Genomic DNA, 22,132 nt, shown 5'->3' with positions numbered 1-22,132 from the left:
GTAAACAGAATAGGAAGAATAATTTTTATTCCACATAAATACTCATATTGCATAATCTTTTCTGCAGAGAAGTCCACATATTTATGGAAAGTCCTGATTTTGCCCCTATGGAAGTGCTAATTTCATCATTCAAGTCAAAGATCCCTATGGCTCTAGCTTTCTCTTCCCATATGCAGAAAATTTGACACCTAGACACTAAATTAGATATGATAGAATCAGACATTACTAAGACAGGGACCAATGTTCATACATTGAACTTTATTCGTTTTCTTTTCATGTGGAATTGGACCAAATAATTTTCTTATTTCCCTCCCTATTTTAATGACACTAATCAAAATCTGCGGTGCCAGGGAAGGGAATCTCTGAAGAAATACTTATTTGCCTTTAACAGCTGAATGCTTGCAACAAATTCCCGTGTGATCATTGGCTTGTTTGTGAATGCCATAACACAGGTTATGAACTTGCATTTGGTGGCAAGTGTAGCATTTAAAGAAATGCCAGATAGAAATGGATGTATTATGTTTGAATGTTTATGAACCAAATAAATTTGCATCAACACTTTCTAAATTTTTTACTTTGCCTCTTCTTAAAATACAATTTTAAGTACAACAGTAATTAGTTGAGCACATTAACTTAATAAAAACTGAATTAAAAAGGTGTGTGCAAATCTCTCATTCTGGACAATCAAATGAATCAACGGTGTAATCCACTACGAAAATTATTTGAAGAATGAGCAAATTGTGTTGGTATAGTTTTTCCTCCCACTTCCAGCCCATCTTATATTCTACTACTGTGAGACTTCAAATACATAAAATTTAGGTTTCAGCTAGACTTCGCCAGAGAGAAATATTAATTACATTAAAAACTCTAATTTCTTTTATACTTATAAGAATAAAGCATATATTCCCACACAGAATAAAACCAGAAGCTCACAATATTGCAATAAGCATACATGTCTCCCCAAACACTTAAAGCAATAAAGATGTAGGCAGTTACACTTTCTACATTTGTTTTATTTTAGAATGTGGGCTAATTTTTCCTTTCTTCCATCCACTTCTGTGTGGAAATTCTTGTGTGAGATGTGCTTTCCATATAAAGTCCTTTTACTGGGCACTGCCAGAGCTTAGCTGGAAAAAAGGATGGCTATGAGTAGTCCCCCTAAATTTTCTATAATTTTATATTTTGCATGTACTTTAAGTTTGTAATTTACATTGCATCTTCATGAACAAGATCTACTGTGGTTGTTTTAGTAATGACATATGATAAGCCTGTGCTTTTGTTAGCAAGTCTAACAAGGGAATGGGAGACTCGCGGGAGGAGTTCTAGCAGACAAAGAAAAAACTGTTTCATATTTTCAAACATATCTGAGGTTACCAGGTGTCAAACACTGGAGATAAATGGCATCCAAAGTGATATTACATTAAAGTCACAACACACAGAAAATAAACAATTTGAATTGCACTCAACAAAAACTTCAGATTTAGTATTTTTTAGAGTGAAGTCCCCTAGTGACAAAAAGTGTCAAGCAGCTATCCTTATCAAAATGACCACTTCACTATACAGATGCTAAAGATTTCTCACAGCATGACAAATTTTCTTCAGGAATAGGATGCACACAGAGTAGACATTAGACATTTCAGGTTGGCATTCTTACTCAAAGCAGCCTAGCTCTTGCTGGAGTGATTAAAAGTCAGCAGACTAACCAAAGGTGATTTTTCTTTTTTTTCCCTTTACTGTATTTTTCTTGAGCATCTTATACGAAACAGGCAGTTAATAAACTGCCAGGAGAAAATTAATGCATGTGCTCTGGTAATCTCCTGGGAAGCCCAAGGAGTCGCATGACAATTGCTTTGTGCTAAATCCCAGGAGAAATTACTTAGTGAGTCTTCAAATGTTACCAAGTGGATGACAGGTCCTACTATAAACAAAGCCTCTCAGTTCAGCAGTCGACATGGTGGCTACTGTGTTTGATTACATGAACAAAACAAGCCTCTTCTGCACTCTTTTGCACTTTTGTCAAAGTTCCTGGTTTTCTGAGTATTTTGAACCTAGCCACCTAGTCAGACCCAGTCAGCAGGATCTTTGCTTTGGAGTGATGATGAAGGAACCTACCAAGATACAGGCTGATAAAGCATACTATCCTTGCAAAGTACTTCTGCCACTTGATGCCAAATTTTCGAAAAATTACTTTAAATCTAAGTCTTAATAGAGAGTTTCAGAAAAATGGCTGAAAAGAATTTCAATATAAAGATGATGAGATTAGAACCTCCACTCTGGAGAGCTATCAGCATACCACACTTGGACCCATTTAATGCCATTGCTATTGTTCTTGTATTTTACTCAACAGCAAGCAAAGCTTTCTGAACACAGCAAACACTTATGTACATGAGCACTCTTACTGCCTCACTAAGACCATTCAAATGGATGGAGTTACTCAGGCAAGTAAGTGTAGTATGAAGGCCAGATGTGTGTGGTTTCTGTTACCAAAAGCTGTTGAGCTGAAGTGCAGCAGTTATGAGTACCTGCATGCCTGTTCTGCAAACACAGATTTAGAATTGACACTGAATGAAGTATTTTTCCCAAGACTGTGCAGATACACTTGATTAACTTCAGCACAAAAGAAATATTGCTGTTTTTTACAACAGCTTACAGAGATTTCAGTATGGGCTCATTCCTGCAAAGCTGAATTCACACAAAGAAATATGGATTCTATCTTGAGCAGTGCCATTTCTTAACAATATGCTATAATTATCAATCTTTGAAAAGCTTTAAAAGCTTTTCACACTGCAAATTGAAAAGGTGTTTGCATTGAGAAGGATGCTAACTGTGGGTATTCTTTCACAGTCACAAGCAAATGCACATTAGGTATTGAATTAATACAATCACTAAATATCTCTTCATTCTACCCCACACTCACTACTATTCACAAAAATGCTTACAATGCATTGTAGCAAACATAGGGCCTAATACAGATAAAATTATGTGGAAAACATTTTCCCACTGGAAAACATTGGGAGAAATCAGGTCATCATGATGTCTCAAGTTCTGCAATATCTTTTTCAAAAGTAACACCTCCAGCTATTTTGGAAGATGGAGCATTACTCAGGTATTTTGGAAGACGGAGAAAAACCTTCCCAGAAGCCCTTGACAAATCGAAATTTTAACTCTAGAATAATTTCAGTCTTGCAATCCAATCCACAAATTTATCAAGATGTCTTAAAATAAATGCTTCATCATTAATGCCTTAAGAAAGCCATTTTGTACCCATGGTTAACATTTTTTCAATAAGATTTGCATCATCTCAGTAGCCCTTCTTTGCATCTCGTACTGGTAACGATCAGAATCAAACTAGTAAGTGACAATGTAGTTTTTGTGCTGATATAATCTCATCCAATGCATACTAAATGCACATCATAAACAACATTGTTTCTGCTTCCAGTATCCTAATTTTTATTAAAAAAACACCATCTTGTTAGAACCTAAGTGAATTAATTGCATTTGCAGTTTCAGTTGTGTTTTCAGTTTCACTCCATTCTAATCCTTCAGTTAAAATCACAGGATTTTCCCAGTTCTCTGCAGGTCTTCCAACCCTTCCCAACTTCATCTCATCCACAAATTACATCTGACTTAAATGGTGACCTCAACCTAAGTCACTGACATGTGAAACAGGATGTGTCCCTAGGCTGATCTCTCTCCATTTCCATTATGAAAATAATTTAGAATTTATGCAATCTCTTTTTCCACCAGCTTTAATACAGTTTTCAATTCTCATCTTAATCTATTTCTATTCAAGTATTTTAGAGTCTTATGTCAAGCATTATTTCATTTTAAGTAAATTAAATTAATTGCATTCATTTTCTAAAAACTCCATGTCCCAAACCACTTGGGATGAGGGGAAGAATGAAAGGGCAAGGAGGAAATATACTATATGCTATCATATCCATATTTGTACTTCCAAGGCTTTTGTTCACCATCTGAAGTAATCTCTTGCTTAGTCTTGTGGTTAGAATAGCAGGTCTGAAGTTGATCACAGCTTTTTTTTTAATACAATTGTCCAATTCTATTCAAGGTTCTTATTACTGCATTTATACTTATCTCAGTATTGTAGAAAGGAGGTTAATTTGGACGTCTGATAAATTCAGTATTTTAAGATTTGCATTAGATGCTACTACTTTATTTATTCCTGCCTGTCATCTACAACTACAATGTTTCTGTATCTCAAATCTTCTAATTTCTGCCCATTGTTCCCTAAATTATCCTAACAAGATTTTTTCTGTTTCTTCATGTAGTGAGTTGACCTTGGCGGGACATCAGGTGCCCACCAAGCTACTCTATCACTCCCCTTCCCAGTGGGACAGGGGAGAGAAAACAAGATGGAAAACAACTAGTGGGTTGAGATAAGCCAAAAAAAAAAAGAACCAACCAACCCAACCCAGAACAAAACAACAACAACAAAAAAACCAACCAAAAAACCACCTTCTCTGCCTCACATAAAAATTCTATTTATTTGGGGAACTTATAATAATCAGCCCTTGTCCTCTCATTACTTGTCAGAATTACAAAAATCCTGACTATATTAATAAGCGTTAAATCTAAATAATCCCATTTTATAGATGGGCTAAATGGGCTAATTGAGGCAAAGAAAAGTTTACAATTGCATCAACTACTTAGCTGGAGGTCTCCAAACTTCTACAGATTAGTTTGTTGGGCTCTGACTTGTGAAATAGCTCTGAGTAGTTAATTTCCATATATCCTTCTTTAGATGTAGCCAAAGAGACTCTGAAGCTTTTCAAAGAATGGAAGTAGAATGACTACCTCTTTCTTTACAGCACATACCAGCTAAAACCCAGACCAGATAATCTTTGCTAATTACCCAAGAATGCCTAAACATGCAGGCTATCACTCAGACTTAGCATTGTGTTAAACTACAGCAGACTCAGCATTGTATTAAACTACAGCAACCTCCTCCCAGCTCTGGGAACACCACAGATTGAACACAGACACTGAAAATGGGGAGGCAAATCAAAAGAGGAAGGAAAGCACAGAATCAGTAGACAGCATTTTAAGGCAAACAGACCTCTGTAGTTATTTGCAGATACTAGGAAATAACTTATGCAATCTCCCAAGTTCTCCAAAAGGGCACAAAAAGTCAATTTTAATTACTTAATAAATATGACATATTTAATAAGCATAAATTCTTAGGATGAGAGGATCTACTCTCCATTTTCAGAATGCTGTAAACTTGCATTTTTGTTGCTTCCCTTTTATAGCTAAACTTAACTAGGTTAACTTCCTCCTGTGCTCTAACTCACATTTGTTCCAGACTGCATTAAAAAAAAGTTGTTTTTTTCCCCCTGTCATTCTAGTGCTCCTTTCCACCTCTTCTATTCCCCTGCAATCTTCTGCCTTAAGAGCCAGCATTTTTTCTCATTACTTTCAAGGTTCTAAAGAAATTAGACAACTTCATTTCAGTCATTGTCCTGTTCCCATTCCATGTGGGATTTTAAGTATTTCTTCTGCAATCACTTCTGTGCCTGCTCTCATTCTGTGAAGAATGCGATTTCTTTTTCTCCCCTGGCATATGCCTTCCCTCTTTCAAGTTTGTTTCCAATGCTCTTATAGATAAGTTTCCTATTCTGAGATCATTTAGGGGATTACAACAGTGTCTCTAATCAGACTGTTCCAATACTCTTGTAAGCCAAGGAGAGCTCTGCTGGCAGCACTAATACTCTTTTCTTGATTGATAGTGAAATATCTAATGGAAATTCATGTTTTGTCCAGTTCTCTTGTTACTACAGCTGTGCACTGAAAGGTGATGATGCAGTAAGAAAAAAGTATTGCTCCTTTTCCCAACAAACTTGGTTAAAATTCCAACTTTTAAAAATAGATACTGAGGTGATTGTGAAAAACGGTTGCTGTCAGTACCTGGATGCTTTGGTGGTTTAGAAACTTGGCATAAAAATCTAGGTTTTCCTAGCCCAGATATCTTGGCTCAGGCTGTAATTCCATAAACCGCACGACAAAGGATATTGTAAAAGTATGCAAGAATTACACTTTATATAAGCATGGGCACTTTCCAATCTCAACCAAAACATTAGCACAAAGACTTTACAATAACAGAAATGACATTTGATCTTTTGTAAATTTAACTTCCTCTGAATTTGTGTTCTCATTCTTTTTGTATTGGGCTCCTATTTTACAGTTGACATGGAAAAGAAGAAAACCGAAGATCATCCATTTGGAATACCACACAATTAAATGCTAACTTTTGGCCCTATGCCAGTACATCTAAAACCTCACATTAAGAACAAAATTTGTCAGCAGTATCTATATATTTGTATCTGACATTTTCCCAATGCTTGTAAACAAGGTAATAATTGTTTTTTTGAAAGGCATTCCTATAGCTCACCATTGAATTTACATGCATTATATTGTACATGCACTGATATGTCTGCACACAAACCACCTCCACCCCCCATTTCTGCTTCAGGCAAGAAGTTTATCTGCTGTTAGTTTCTCATAGGTCAGTATTATACAGTCTCAAATATTACTGTTACAATCACATTCTGGAATGTGATCATACTTAAGCTTGTGCTTCTTAAACTTCACTTACAAAGGACACTGTTAAATATTCCACCTGAAATTACTTCAAAAATTTGAGAACATTGCTTCCAGTATTAGTAAATCCAACTAATTTGAAAAAATCTTCACCGTTTCATAAAGGATGACCTCCTCTACAATGCACTTTTTAAAGACTTCTGTAGGAATCCTGAACTATAATATGGAACTTTCCCTGGAGAGAAATGAAAATACAAAGAACTGAAAAAACATAAAGCCTTTTAAGTAACAAATACTGAACAGGTTGACTAAAATTCTAGCTTACATAAGTAGCAAAATTGAACATGGTATACCTGATAAAAATCTGGCAGAGGCCTCCTTCTCCTTTCTTAAGCAATACTTAGAAGATTGAGAACTCTCAATCCAAAGAATGGCCAACAAGTATGTAGGTGGCAGTCCGACTGAAAAGGAGAGTTGTTAACTGCAGCATGGAACAAAATCAGCACTCTGTTTAATATTGAACTTGTGTGGGGAAGCAGTTGAGAGAAGCTATGTATTGATACTTTATCACTCAGAATGCCTGTAAAATGAATCAGTCAACACTTAAAAACTCACACAGCATTTAACAATGGGGCCATAAATTCAGTGCCTGTTACAAATTCCAATTTGGAATAGTTATAGCCTATGTACCTACATTCTCCTGACATTTTCAAATATGTACACTGTTTGAACTGCTTGCAACAGTGGTTTGTACTTTTGGGCTATCTCCTGTATTTAAAGCTGCCCCAGAGGCTATACTTAATGGAATGGAAATGCTTTGCTATAATTTACTTTAGGCATCAGTTTAGATGATAAATATTCAGTCTGTTACATCAAAAATTAGCAGCTTAAATGTGGGGTTTAAAACATGGTTTTATGAGCTGTTACAAAACTTCTCAATTAAGAATAAATTATTACAGCAAAATCATTTTATGGAAAATAAATTCAGTAGGTTACGTCAGGTATTGTGATCTGAAGGTTGGTATTAGGATATGTTCCATTTTACATGAAAATTTATACAGTAATTTATTTTCAGAAAGAATGTGTCTTGTTAGCTTCTCTAAGACATTCTTAAACTTTTGTATTACCGTTTTCATCTCCATTCCCCTCAGAAACATTTACTTTAATTTCTTTCTAGGTGGAAGAAAGATAGCGAATGTGCAAATGATAATTCAAACAAATTGCTTATGGCTTTTACATTGCTTATCACTTTTTTACTGATGATTCCCTGGTTTCATAGAGGAGCCAAAAGGTACACTATAATCACGGCCAACAGAAAATACTTTATACACTTTAAGAAATACTTAAATTTTCATTTTCAAGCGTAGTTACGTATTCCATTTCAGATCAATTACAAAAAACCCCAATAACTTTAATTCAAAAGCCTCAAATCAATACAACATTATATCATAGCTTACTTATTTTTGCATATAATACAAAAGCTCCAAAGTTCTTTTTATTGTTTTATAAACAGAAACAGGAAAACTGAGTTTTTTCCCACAAATTCTGGGGACTGAAGCTGTTTTAAAAAATAGTAGTATGATCCTGAAATGAAAGGAACTTCTGACTATTTTATAGCAATGCTACATATACTTTATAGCAATGCTACAGTGTAAACCAACAACTATATATGCAGAAGACTTGGCAGTAATTCAGTTTGATACTGAAGTGAGAGATCTATCTTGCATGAAACACTGTACAAAACAGACTTACTGCTCAGGTCTGTACAGCATTACTGTCAAAAAAGTTTCAGATAGTTTTATTCTAAATTTCCCCAAATGATTAAAATCTAACCCAAGATTAGCATGCTATACCGTATCAGAAAGCAACACAAAAAATACCACATTTTATCTTTTAAGTCTCAGTCAACTAAAGTGCTTAAACACACATTTTTAAGTTTCACATTACCCGTGTGAAATCTGCTGTCAAAGACACTACACACTTAAAGGGATTCCACCAGCTAAACTTTAATGCATGCTTATGTTTCATTTTCCTTTTCTTTCTTTTTGCTTTGAATATAAGACTCATTTTAGTCACTCCAAAGCAGTGCAGCTATAAATAACATGGATTTGATCCAGCAGCTTGGAAAGACAGAGAGATCAGATAGAATGTCATTAAAATTTTTACATATATCAGACATGCTTAATGGTGTACTCAATTATTATGTCACGCCAGTTCAAAGACTGTGTATTCTTTCTTTTAAACAGCATGGGGGGCTTTTTAACAATCAGGAGATCTATAATTACAGTGGTAGACCTCATAAAGACTCAAAATTCAGTTTCCAAGATATTTTAATTAAATCCCAAGTCCAAAAGTCTTCACAACAAAGCAGACAGGAAAAATATTAGTTGGAAATACAAAGCTCTATGACACTAATACCAGAGACATAACTATAGTGTTTTAATGGATGAAGAACGAGCTTTTTTTCAGCCTCTTAAAAAGATGGAACAGTTTTGTTCTTTCAGTGAGTCTTCCTAAAATTTCAAATTATTTAGAATCTCTGCCTCCAGTTTTGGGATCATTGTTGATAAATATTAGTATTTTCTCTTAATTACTCATACAGATATATAAAATTTTAAGTGTTCATACAGAAGGAGCAAGAACCAATAATCAAGAATACATGTAGTAGCCCATACATCTGTGGGGGATTAAATTGGAACAGCATCAAAATTACTCCCTCTGAAGTATGGGAGATTTTTTTTTTCCAGAAGATTTTCAAATAAAATACAAATGTCCTCAAGACTCCCTCAACTTAGACTTATGTCTCAGATAATACAAATACCGAAATAATTTACGTATAGAAAAGTTCTTCCCAGTGTGGACCTGTCAGCCTTCTCACATTCAGCCTCTCATTTCAGGAGGAAAGCACTAATCTTAGTTACCATTTTAAAGCTATTATATCTATTAAATAATTGTTTGCAATAATAAAACAGGAGTAAGAATTTTAACAAAACATCCTAATTTTTAAGTTTTTTACATTGAGCATTTTCCAATTCTGATAGTCCAAATATTGCAAAATGAATTCTAACTCTTGAGTGGTGTTCACAGTACTTTCTTTAATATTTTGCATACATCAAGCCACTGCATTCATGTTTCAAGCTCCACTGTCTTTAAAATGAAAACAGAGATTCCTACTGTACCATTAATTGCTAGTCTGACACTGAAACAGTGGTTTCATAGTCATGAGTGATGGGATTGAGAATTTCTGTGTAACTCCACTTCCCTAACAGGTACAGTAATAAACTGTTAGTTCCTTAGGTGAAAGACATGAATCTGTTGGATTAAAGTTTCATTCTCTGCCTGTAATGAGTAACTTGAGGGCCTTCTGTAGATTTTGCACAGCAGTGCTCACATCTTCATACTGCAACGCACTGCCAGCATATTTGCAATATTTTTGAGCTCTGGCAAAGTCCTCTGGAGTCAAGCGGACTTCTCCTGCAAAAACATAAGTATTACAAAGTTACTACAAAGGAAATGTGACTTAAGCTTCCTTCTTATGATTTTTATGTTTTACTGGTGTTTGTGGTAATATTATGAAAACCAGGCTAATATTTGTAGTAGTATTATAAAGACCAAGGTACAGTATTTCTTCTGTTCTGTTCTCTTTTCTTTCCATTCGTATAAAGCTTAACTTCTTTGCTATTGAAAAATGTGAGGACCTTTCTAAACACTGGTATTTTCATGACCCAGTGCCTTTCAAAAGTAAGCCAATACCTTTGAGAAAGATCTGCTCTTCATCTAAGACAGCAAAGGAAAGCTTTTATATGACATTAAGTTAGCTGTAATCATGTTACAACCTGCAAGAAACAAGTACAGTGCTTTTTGTGTTTACAGCATAATTACTCTGCTTTCTTCAGAAATAATACATAGTTAGAAACTGCTCCTTCCCAACTGGAATAACTTTTCAGAATGTAGAATCATTTCTCACTGGCATGTTTTCACACATTTTATGTTTCTGTTTTTCCAAAAAATTTTTGTTGCCAATTTTATGTAAGATGTCTGAAAACAAGATTGATGTCATGTAATGTGCCCATTTTTGTAACATTGGAGAACACTAGCAAAAAATATTCCCATAATATAGTATAAACCATAGTATGTTACTTATTAATCAGAGTTCTCTTGAAGTAAGTTAAAATTTTAGGAATTATGTTGTGCTCAAATACATGCATTCAGTCTTGGAGAAGACATAGTAGGGACTTAAGCCCTAAATGGCAGAAGATTTTATATGTGAATAGTATCACTGATGTGGGTGTAAAATAAACCATAACTGTGTTACTGTACCTCCTTCCACCCACAAATTCACTGTGAGTTTTAAGGCTAATCCCATGCCACTCCAATAATGGACAAATTTTTATATATCCAAATACGGACAAATTATAAAATCTTTACTCAGGTTCTTTCAAAACAACTTGTAAATGATAGATTTTTATGGGCACAGATAAATAAATATATAAACCACGAAATTTTATGCATATATTTAATAACTTCCCACACAGTATGGTATAAGCACTGAATAGATTTCACAGATTAATAGAAAGTGTGCTTTTAAATGCACCATACATTTTACATAAAATTTAGTTACACAAAGATTTAGCTCTCTAAGTACATTTTACTCTTAAACAACTACATGAACATACTTAAAGCCATTTTTATGGCACAATTTCCATTAGCTGAATCCTTTCCTTCAAAATACAACTGTTGTTAGCAATACTGTGAGAATGTTTACTAAAGAATCTCTTTTCTTATCAAAAAATGTCTGTTATATTTACTTTTCCTTCCCCCAATCTTACTATTTAAGTACAGCTTTTGAACAAATAAAAAAGAAAACCTGGGAACATTAAAAATTAGGCTGGTCTGCTGATTTTTAAAACAACCCTACCCAAATAAAATTCGAAAGGTAAGCACACTGAAGATTACTTTTATGAATTTTTAAAATGTACTCTAGAACTCCACTTCTTTTCCTTTCAATAAATAAATATAACCATTGAGGGACACAAAAACTTGGTGGGCTCATTATGATTGCAATGTATATTAATTTCATGCTAAGTAAGGGAAACCACATTACATCTCTTAAAATGCATACACATGTGAGTAAATCCTTGCGAGGGAGTGCATAAACACAGGCACACATCTCAGGTATTCTGTAACCTCAGGAAAGTCACAGACTAAAAAGCAGCTGGGGTCAATCTGTGACCACATTTCTGAAGATCTTTAAGAAATTAAAAAGACCAAGTTTCCCTCAAAGTAGCTTTATGCTGTGATGCCAAAAGAAACTACAAAATCATTCTTTAAAAACTGGCCAGGGCATCAGTCCAGTATTCAAATAATTTATTGGAAGCAAGCCTAAATTCACCCTCTAATCTTATTTTTACAGTATGAGCTCTATTAATGTTTTGCTGGCATAAAGCCTTATTTATTATGAAATCTACCTCAGATGCTATTATGACACCACTTGAGGGAAAAAAATTATTAGTTTTAAATTTATAAACCAAAGTATATAGAGTAAGAGGGTTGATCTTTTGATGTGCTCAGTAGCCTGAGCTCCTATTGAAGTCGACACCTCACAATGGAAAAGCAAAATAGAAACAAACCAGCTCTGTGTTCTGAAGTTTTACAAATAATGTAAAACTTAACTGCAATGACTGTACTTACATCAAAGGTATAACCACAAAACTTAGTAACCTACCTCAATTTACATATTCAAAGATTAAGCAGTTTTGGAGGAAATGCCCTGGGGGTCCTGGTGGACACAGATCTGCCTATGAGCCAACAATCCACCCCTGTGCCAGAGAGTGACAATGGCATCCTGTCCTGCATTAGGAAGAGCACTGCCAGCAGGTGGATAGAAGTGATCCTGACCCTTTCAGCCATATCCTGAGTGCCGTGTCCAGTTCTGGATTCCTCAGCACACGAGAGACAGACTGACATCCTGGAGACAGACCAGCAAAGGGCCACAAAGATGACTAAGGGAATGGAGCATGAGAAGCACCCAAGGAAGCTGGGACTGTTCAGCCTAGAGAAGAGAGAGCTCAGGGGGATCTTATATCAAGTACACAAACACCTGAAGGGAGAGTATCTAAATGACAGAGACAGGCTTTTTTAGTGATGCCCAGTGACAAGACCAGAGGCTGAAACACAGGAGGGTCCTGTCTGAACATCAGGAAACAGTTTTTACTCCAAGGGTGACCAAGGTCTGGGACAGGCTGCCCAGAGAGATTGTGGTGTCTGTCCCTGGAGAGATTCAAAACCTATCTTTAGAACTAGCAGTGACATTTTTTTCTCAAACTTCTTCAGTGCGGGAAATTAAACCACAGGGAGAGTGCACAAGCAGGGGGAGGAGAGAAAAAGGACATGGCCATGAGTGACTAGTTTTACATGACCTGTGGGAACGCAGGGCACCAGGAATATTTCCCTGTCTGCTCTGGGGTGCCCTAACCCCCAGGAGAACATTGACTTTGACCCTCATTCATGAAGAAAGTTTCCTAAACTCCAGAATAGACTAGAATCCACTAGAGTGTGAAGTAGATTGTAGAGAGTAGTGTAGATGTATCACTTTGGTGGGAAATTTAGGTTTTAGGATTTTTAGTATGTACTGGAGGGAAGCAAGATGGAGGGCACAGGGTGTCATCCTGGGCTTCTTCTTCCTTCTTCATGGGTTTGGGTGGCATTTTGTAATTGGGTGAAAAAGTCTGCATTGCGGGCTTTTGGGGATCAGTTATTGGGTTAAAAAGGGAAATAATCCAGGTGTCAGTTCTTAATTGGATAGTTTAGTCCTAAAAGACCTTGTAACAATAGATTGTAGCCACTTTTGTGGTCCAGTGCGCTGAGCCTTGTGTGGACAGCATGCAAAACTCTAGATAAGATAACAATAAACAAGAACCTGAAGACTGAAAGATCCAGTGCATCTCTCTTTCCTGACACAAGACCACTCCAGAACGGTCTCCCCTGAAGGGGAGCCCCCCGGGAGGGCCCTGACAGAGTCCCAGAAGTCAGGGTATCGGCAACAGGTACGCCGACAATGACCCTTCCTTGAGCAGAAGGGTTGGACCAGACTACCTCCTGAAGTCCTTTCCAACCTCAAGTATCCGTGATTTTTGGCTCTAAAAAAGCCCAACAACGCCGAGATACAAAAGGTATGCTGTATTTATTCTGAAACAAACTTGCTCCCTGTGTTAATCTGAAATTATTAGGACTGTAGTTATATTACTGAAACATGACAGGAATATGGAATCTGTAACAACAAGCATGATTCCCTTAGTTTAAGAGAAACACAAAGTGAAACTGATTTGACTAGAGCTGCTGAAATAATTTTGGGAAAAAAAAAGTTTTAGAATGAAAGTAATGTGCATTTTACATAAATACATCTGCTTCTCCCTGGAATCCTTTTCTACCCTTCAGATGTCTTTCCTTTTTACGATGCCCAAATATAAGGCAGATGATTTAAGAACATTTCAATCATACAAACTGGTGCATAAAAACAGTGATGGAAAAGGTAACAAATGGATTTTGAAACAAGATACTCTTTTTTTCCCATTAAATCACTTGAAATATTTGAAATATAAGTACTCAAGGATTTCTTTTTATGATCATGAAAACACATTCAATGTCAAATTATTATTTATACTTTGCATGTAGAATATCAAACATTATACACAGAACTACAATGAACAAATGCCTTCTTTATACTATGCCACCTGTGGAAGGGACCATATGGCAACATAAGAAGATCTTATAAAATCTGTGTAGCACAACTATGAATGCCTCTAGTGTTAGTAAAATCTAGGGGTAATAAATTTTTTAAGACAACTACATCAGAGAAGTGCACACACACATACACGAAGTTGCTGCATAATTCTACATTCTGTTGTCAGACACATTAACCCATGCTTAAATGAAAAAGTTTTGACACTTTCAAAAGTCAGTGTTAAACTCTGAAACCTCTTCCCACAGGACAGGACAACTATTGAAAGATTTATGCTAACTAAAAATCAAAGAACACTATTCCTTTAACTTAATCGTCCTTTGATAAAATATTCTACTCCTCTCCACCAAAAGTTTTTCTCATGTAACAGCTTTAAACAAAAGGCTTCTCTCATGTTACAGGAAGAAAAGCAAAGATATAATTTATCTTTAAAATATACATTTGATCTTACTACAAGAAAGAGTCTTGCAGGAGTATGTGGAATATCCTGTTTGGCTATACCTATACTACCACATTCAACACTGCCAAGGAAGGCATCTCAGCACTCAAACTTGACTGTCTGCAGCATCAAACTGCTGGAACAGATTCCAGTATGGTGTTGGCCCATGAAAACTAGCACTTTCCCAAACAATTCCTGGGCATGACCTGTGGTCAGAGCAAGCTACAGACCATTCAATATGAGCAGTCTTAACAAGCTACCTTGTTTAGGTTTAAAAGTTTAATAATATAGATGTGAGAGGTTCTGTGCCAGCTACTCTCCATGCCAAATATCTGCAAGCCTGTGTAATTTGTTAGCATGGACATAGACATCGTGTGTAAGTCATGGAACAAATGTACCTTGCACTGTGCTAGCTCTGTGGATCTGTTTGATGGAGGGCAACACTGATCCCTCCTTCTCATGCAAAGGAAACCTCAGCTCCACAGGAATGGTACACACCTCAATATGCAGCAAGGATCTAGCCCAGATATGTATATTGCAGCTCAGGAACTGGAGAGGGCTCATGGGTCCCACAGTTTTGTACATCCATTAACACATACAGGCATTTCTCAATCTACTGATGGGTTAGAGAACAAGGCCACTGTTGGCATAGAAAGGACTTCTCAGCAGCATGAGAAGAATGCACAACAAGACAATGACAGGCAAGGACAAACACTTTCCATTCCTCTCAAGCTTCTTAATTCCACACATGCAAAGAAAACTATCAGTGTACCTCTGCTGACACATCCATCCCCTGTGCTCTCTGAGACTCCTGCATAACTGACAGGGTGTTTTCTAAGCTTTCAAATGAACAACCTGTATGACTTTTATCATTTCTTGCCTGCACTTTTGTAGCACTCCCTCATAAGAATGTGAGACTTTGAGCTGTTACAAGACCCAAACTTGTAGTGACACCACAGAGATGTGCAGAGGAGGAACACAGGCATGCAAATACGCAGGTTAGATCAAGTTAAGAGATTTACCATGGTGCTTAGCAGGGGTCTTAATCTTTGAATTACACAATATTACTTATTACGCATTATCATAAACACACTTAATTCCTTCTTATTTATGTACTTATTAAACCAGGTTATCTCAGGTAGGTAGTAAAAGGGAGCAATGCAATCATACCATTCAGATATGAATAATGGAATGTCTTCAACTTAATTAAAAAAATTATGTTTCAATCTAAATTATGATGTTTTCGACAACCAGGAACAAACATTCAAATCAAGAAACAATGATGACCAAAATTTTTTGAGTAGTTACCAAAAAACCTGGTACAATGACTATCTAGAAGATCATGATAAGTTAGTTAAACATGAAAGCTTTGCTTCCAAACATCACAACATTTTCCTTCCAACTAGCAGTTACTATAGCAAACCTTAAGTAAAGCTTTGAGCCATTTCAGTTGAGGAGCTACCAAAACCCCCACAGCAGTCCCCAAAACTCAAAAACTATCACCAAGTTTAAATGTTACAGCTACAGGTCTGAGGTGTTGTTTTCAATGAAATGAGTTACTGCCACATGAGACATCAGTGCCAGCTCAGCTGGCCAGAGCATGGTGCTAATAATGCCAAGGTTGTGGGTTTGAGCCTTGTATAGGCCATTCACTTCAGAGCTGGACTCAATCCTTCTGGGTCCCTTCCAGCTCAGACTATCTTGTGATTCTGTGATTACAGTAATATGCCAGAAAAACTGTAGCACCTACAGTACCTTTTGCTCTTCAGGAGAATACTAAAGATTAGTATGTCTCTATCAAATTTTGCTATTTTTATTTCTTCTGTAAAAATGGCTTTCTAATATATTAGAATGGAAATATCCTTAAGCATTCTTTATGCCAGCAGATTAAAAACAAGTTGAACAATGAATTCCTACTATAGCATCTGATTGAAGCAAAAATGCTTTTTCTGAACAGCTGTTTTAACAGTCTTCAACAACATAATAAAGTAACTAAGTATCTCTAAGTTATAATATACAAGAACATACCTATCTAAAATTTGTAGTCATAACAGGCAATGTTTTACTGTGGTTAGTACTAGAACTTAACATAGCAATGACATATAATATTGTACACTAATGAGAGTATATCCTGATGAGGATAAACTGTAGGCCTCCAAGACCTCCTCCTCATTCAACATCCACATTATATTGCCAAAAAAAATCTGATTATTCCAAACAGATGTAATTTATGGAGGTTTTTTACACTTTTTTCTCTTTTCCATGGACAGAAAAATTCTTAGAAATAGTTAACTCTGTGTCCATATGTACTCATGTACCATATGTACATGAGTGTTCAAATGAAAATCTAGGATGATTCCAGCTTTATTGTCAGTTACTACTCTTCCACAAGCCATGATTTCCCCAGGGTTAGCCCTTATGTGTACACTTCAAAGCATGGGATATGCAAGCAGACATAAAATACATATATATTATGTATGATATAGGTTATCAGTGATTTCAACATCAAAGACAAATGACATCCTGGAAGATAAAAGCTTTGATTAAATGGTACATCAAAATAACATCATTAGCAGTACCTTACAAATTGATTGTTTCATTTAGCACAAGTGCTACTTCCAGTCAGGAAGCACACACTATTATTCTGCACAAAACTGCAACTTGAATGTTTTATGAATTATTTTGTGAAATTAATAAGTAACTTACATGCTGACCCTGTAGAATAAATTTCAAGTAAAGGGAATGTATATTAATTACAATAAATACAATTTGGCAAGGCTATCAGGAATATAGACTTTGCAAAGTATATCAGAACCTCACCTGAGAAGCAACAACATAAATAATAAAAAACCTTAGGCAATGCTAGCTCATTAGTTCAAAGCAGTCAGACAGACAACACTATTTTGTAGCAGCTTTCAGAAACTACTAAAATCTTAGCAACACAATGCTTAGATGCTGTCCACTCTTTTTAAAATTCTGGAATAGCGTTCAGATAATAGTGACAATATTGCTCAAACTTCTTCCTTCAGTGCAGGGGAGACACAGAGGCCACAGTATGTCCACCTACAACAATACAAATGCCACAAGCTTACCTGTAGACTGAGCACTGTAAAGGGAAGGATCAACCAGAGGAATATTCTGAGGAGCAGGCTGAATGGTGTTACTTGTCACTCCTGCAAATCAATGCAAAAAAAGGACTTTGATTATTTTTACTTATTGACTTTAAAAGTAAGCAAAAAATCAGACCATATGAAGCGTTCTTGTACCTGTGTTCACATTTTAGGTACACTCATTTGTTTTGATCGAAAACTGTATTTTTGCAATATGTCCAGAACATACCAGACTATCATGAAGTTATTTCTGCAACATCTGCTGTCTAGGAACATACATATATTCTGTAAAAGTGCTCCAAACTATGATATACATATTTCAAGAAAACATTAAAAAATATTTCCAATGGCATTTTTACGATTTTAGCTTATGAAGACGCTTTTGCCACACAATAATGTGTTATTTTACTTTCTATGTGATGGACTAGAATTTGGGCAAAAATTCATCTCCCATTGAAGGCATGGATTTCTCAGGTGTAATTTGGAGATACCTGTGTTATGAGGTACTTCAGCTGGAGTGTTGGCAGGTGCATGGGCACCTGGTGGTATATGTATGCCAGTGTAATTACTAGTTGGTATGTTGTTAGCTTCATATGTAGATGATGATGATGATGGAGCTGTTCCACTATGGACAGAAGATGACCCCGCTTCTTCCCTTTCAGCATCTGCTAAAATGATACAAAATAGGAATTACTGCAACTACTATGTATAAACACTTTAAATCTTTGGCTTTCCTTAACACCTCCTTTCAAATTTTTATTGCTAAAAAACTTGCCACCACACAGTGGGACATAAAACATCAACCCAAACCACATAGGGTTGATTTGAAAAGGTAAAATGCAACATACCATACAACAAAGATCTAGACACTCACATACTTTCAAAGATCTCTTCTGTTCAACTTGAGGAAACATTTAGTTACTTGTCTGAATATAAGCTATCTGTCTCATTAGAACAATTTGTTATACCTTTGTATTCTGCATCCATAGAAGTGGAACAAGTTATTACAAATAGGCAGTAATCTACATTTTAACATATACATGAACCAGAATATGGAAAAATGTATTTGCCTTACCAACTCTGCATAAAAGGCTAGACAGTGCCAATTCGTTTACCCCAAATCAAACCACAAATAAATAAGAGCCAAGAGGAACTTTGGGAAAGTAATACCAAACAAGAAACTAAATGCAGCTTAGCCAAGTCATAATTGCATCTAGAACAGTTAGAGTACATAATGATCTGCAAGAATAAGGTTCAATATATCCCACAGCATGTACAAAGAACATACATATTTTTCAATCTAGCCATGTTCTTAAGGTTCTGATCTACTTTATTTAGTACTGATTTAAAGGCTAAGGATCCAGTCAACTCAGAATAAATGGTTGATTCCTGCTCCTTCATTTGAATTAAGTTCAATTAAAAAAACCTGATTTTCATTTACTGTGTATGCATTCACCTGTATCAATAATGTCAGATAGAACAGGCAGTTTTGGGAATTGCTTATTTAACAGCCAGTGCTTGAAAGGGAACAAAGAAATAAGGGAGGACAAAACTTGTATGTGTGTAGAGCTAGCAAAAGAGATCCACATTGATCTTCAGTTACACAAGACTATGAGTTATGCAAACACTTCTGCTGCTTAATAATTAAATGGTCTGCTATTAAAAATATTACTATTATAAATATTTGAATTGTTTCCTATGGAAGTTCTTCTACCTCCCAGAAAAAAATTCACATGCTATCTTTAGGAAAAACATTAAAATACCTTCTAATTTACAATACAATTTACTAATAAAAAGGCAGAGTAAAATAAAGTATTGTTATTAGAGCATTTTTAGTGGACTTTAATAAATACACTCTGGTTTATGGCACAATTTGTAACACATGCAAATGAACACCTGAAAAGTTTCTGGAAGACAAAAAACACCTTAAGGTGCCAGACTTTTCTTTTGCTGTATTTTTTGTTAGTAACTCATACTGCAATATTGTGTGGCTAACATGTATGGAAATAAAATTAAATGTCTGAAACTGGCAAAAAGAAGATGAGATTCAAGAGTAAACATTGCATATGCTATCTTTTAAATAATAATGTAATGATAGGAAACTACTGTTTGAATGCTGTATTTTTCACTGGTTTTGGTGTCAACTAAAAAAAAATACAAAACAGTTTCAGAAAAAATAATGAACAAAACCAGAGGCTTACTTTACATAAAATGAATTAGTTACACACAACACTCAACAGGCCCTCTGAAGGTGAGGCTGCAAAACATTACTTGCAACACTGTTACCAATTATTTACAGCTTGGGCAAATTGTAGCCATAAAGTTGGAGTTTCCAAGTTGAGGGTCTGCTTGAAGCTAGATTTTGGGAAAGCTGTTGTAAAAACTACTAAGCAACTGTTGAGCATGAGGCAGTGAGAGCAAATGTGCTTCCACTGTGCTTACTATCTCAGCTATGAGAAATTACCTCTAAATTCATGCCCATATTTAAGCTGTAAATGCATTTATTCCTTTATTCTGCTCCTTGCAGCTTCCTGTTGCCCTAATCTGGTTCTCAAGGCACATTCTGATTTCCTTCTCTGCACTAGGATTACATATCCCATATCGGCAACCCTTTGCCACATACTTGTGTCCCTCTTGCACTGCCCCAATTTTCTCTCCAAGCCATTCCCAGTTTCAGCTTCCAACTTCCTCACTGCACAGTTCAGGGTCTCTACTAACTCCTGTAACAGTGCAGTGCTGTGGCCAACACTGGCCACAGAGGACATGAACTCAAAGGGTTAAAGTCTGGCAATGTTAAAAACAACCAAAAAAAAGTGTTAGAAGTGCTAACCACCAGTAATAACAGTGCCTGCAAGAGGCAAATTCACAAATGAGCAATCTGCTTTTTAATCAGGTTTATGTATCAAAAGATTAAGCTCAACTGTTTGATTTACTCATTGTGCAACTGGATAATGTTAAAACTGTATTAAACATAAAAGTAGTTTTGTTTAAGTTAACTCTCCTTAGTCTTTAAAGTGCCCAAATATCATAAAAGCATTGTAACTATTCTTTCAGCAAAGCAAATATTTAAAATATTCTTTATCAAAGACTAAAGTATTAGAAACATTTTAAGATATCCACTCTCCGTATTTGTGAATAGTTTTTAACAGTAGTGCCAGATAGAAGTATTTCAGGTTGCTATAAAAGAACATTTAAGTCAACAGAGGTTTTAAATTCTATGGTTAGAATGTCCAAAACATAATTGAAAAAAAAAATCTTTTCCAGGGAATAAGAAAGAATGCTACAAAATTAGAAAATTATTTCCTCATGCAGCAGTAATAACCTAGAATTCAAAGTTCCTTACAGTTAAAAAAATTCCTTAAAAATGCTGAAACTAGGCTGTGAAACAGTGACACAATTGTTTTACATTTCATTTCAGCTCCAGCTGAGTTTTTTGTCTTGGAACCTCATCAGCTTTTGTGCTTGAATCCCAGCATAAAGAATTCACAAGCTCTCTAAATTTTCTGCAGAGCTACAGTATACCCAGACCACCTGTTTGTGTTTTTTAAAATTATTTATTTACTGAAGGCAAGATTTTGTGAAATCATCAGTGCAGCCCCACAACCAACCATCCAAAGATACTTTTACATAAACAGAGGATTCTCAAGGCTTCATGGCATTCCCTTTTCTAGTGCAAGCAAGCATCAAGCATGACTTAATTTCAGCAGCTCAGTGCACTAAATATAAAATTAGTAAAATTTTTTTTAAGGAGTCCAAACTCCTCCAGTTCTCTGGACTCCTGTTTTTCATGAGTTCAGATAATTATAATCAATATAATTTTTTTTCTTTGTCTCATTCTGCTGAGTTGTTTCTCTTTTGCTTGAGATGTTGCCAAAAGATTCACAATGTAAGGTTCTATTTGAACACTGCTTTTAAAAAACAAACCAACCATGTATTTTTTTCCACAACATTGAGAAAAGAACTCAAATATCCATCAACTTTTCCCACACTGTTCTTTTTACTAGTTGGAACTATTACAGTTTTCTGAAATTCTGAAATGGAAATGTAGCCTACATATTATATATTGCAATAAAGGTGATTAAATTGAATGTATTTACTATGGCTATAGTATGGCTATTTAGGAACTTTTTTCATTTCCATTTTTTTTTTCCATTAGTGTAAAACCTTGTTGGATGACCTAGGGCTAATGCTAAGTAATCTTTATGTGTATTCTAGGACTTCTATTCCAACTGCATTAATAAATTAAGCATGTCTTTTAAGGTTTCCATGGTGGCATCCTGACAA

General features: G+C 35.6%; 1 protein-coding gene across 2 annotated transcripts in view; it reads right to left on the bottom strand.

Annotated features, from left to right (window-relative positions):
* Window positions 1-8,539: 8,539 nt before the first annotated feature.
* The window catches only part of VTA1 (vesicle trafficking 1), a 38,242-nt gene continuing 24,649 nt past the window's right edge, over window positions 8,540-22,132 (bottom strand). The window contains exons 6-8 of one of the 2 annotated variants that reach the window (XM_071434170.1): window positions 18,340-18,516; window positions 17,831-17,911; window positions 8,540-10,032 (exon numbers count right to left, since the gene is read on the bottom strand). In XM_071434170.1, coding sequence (XP_071290271.1) covers window positions 9,887-10,032; window positions 17,831-17,911; window positions 18,340-18,516 — 404 coding nt within the window. In that variant the 3' untranslated portion in view covers window positions 8,540-9,886. The remainder of the gene's footprint in view (window positions 10,033-17,830; window positions 17,912-18,339; window positions 18,517-22,132) is intronic. The other variant, XM_071434179.1, reaches the window with a different exon arrangement.

The sequence above is a fragment of the Agelaius tricolor genome, unplaced genomic scaffold (genome assembly GCF_023055355.1).
Source record: "Agelaius tricolor isolate 1412-34295 unplaced genomic scaffold, bAgeTri1.0.p SCAF_1, whole genome shotgun sequence".
Taxonomy (NCBI): Eukaryota; Metazoa; Chordata; class Aves; order Passeriformes; family Icteridae; genus Agelaius; species Agelaius tricolor.
The sequence above is the reverse complement of the archived record's forward strand: the minus strand, read 5'-3'. Positions and strand labels throughout refer to the sequence as shown.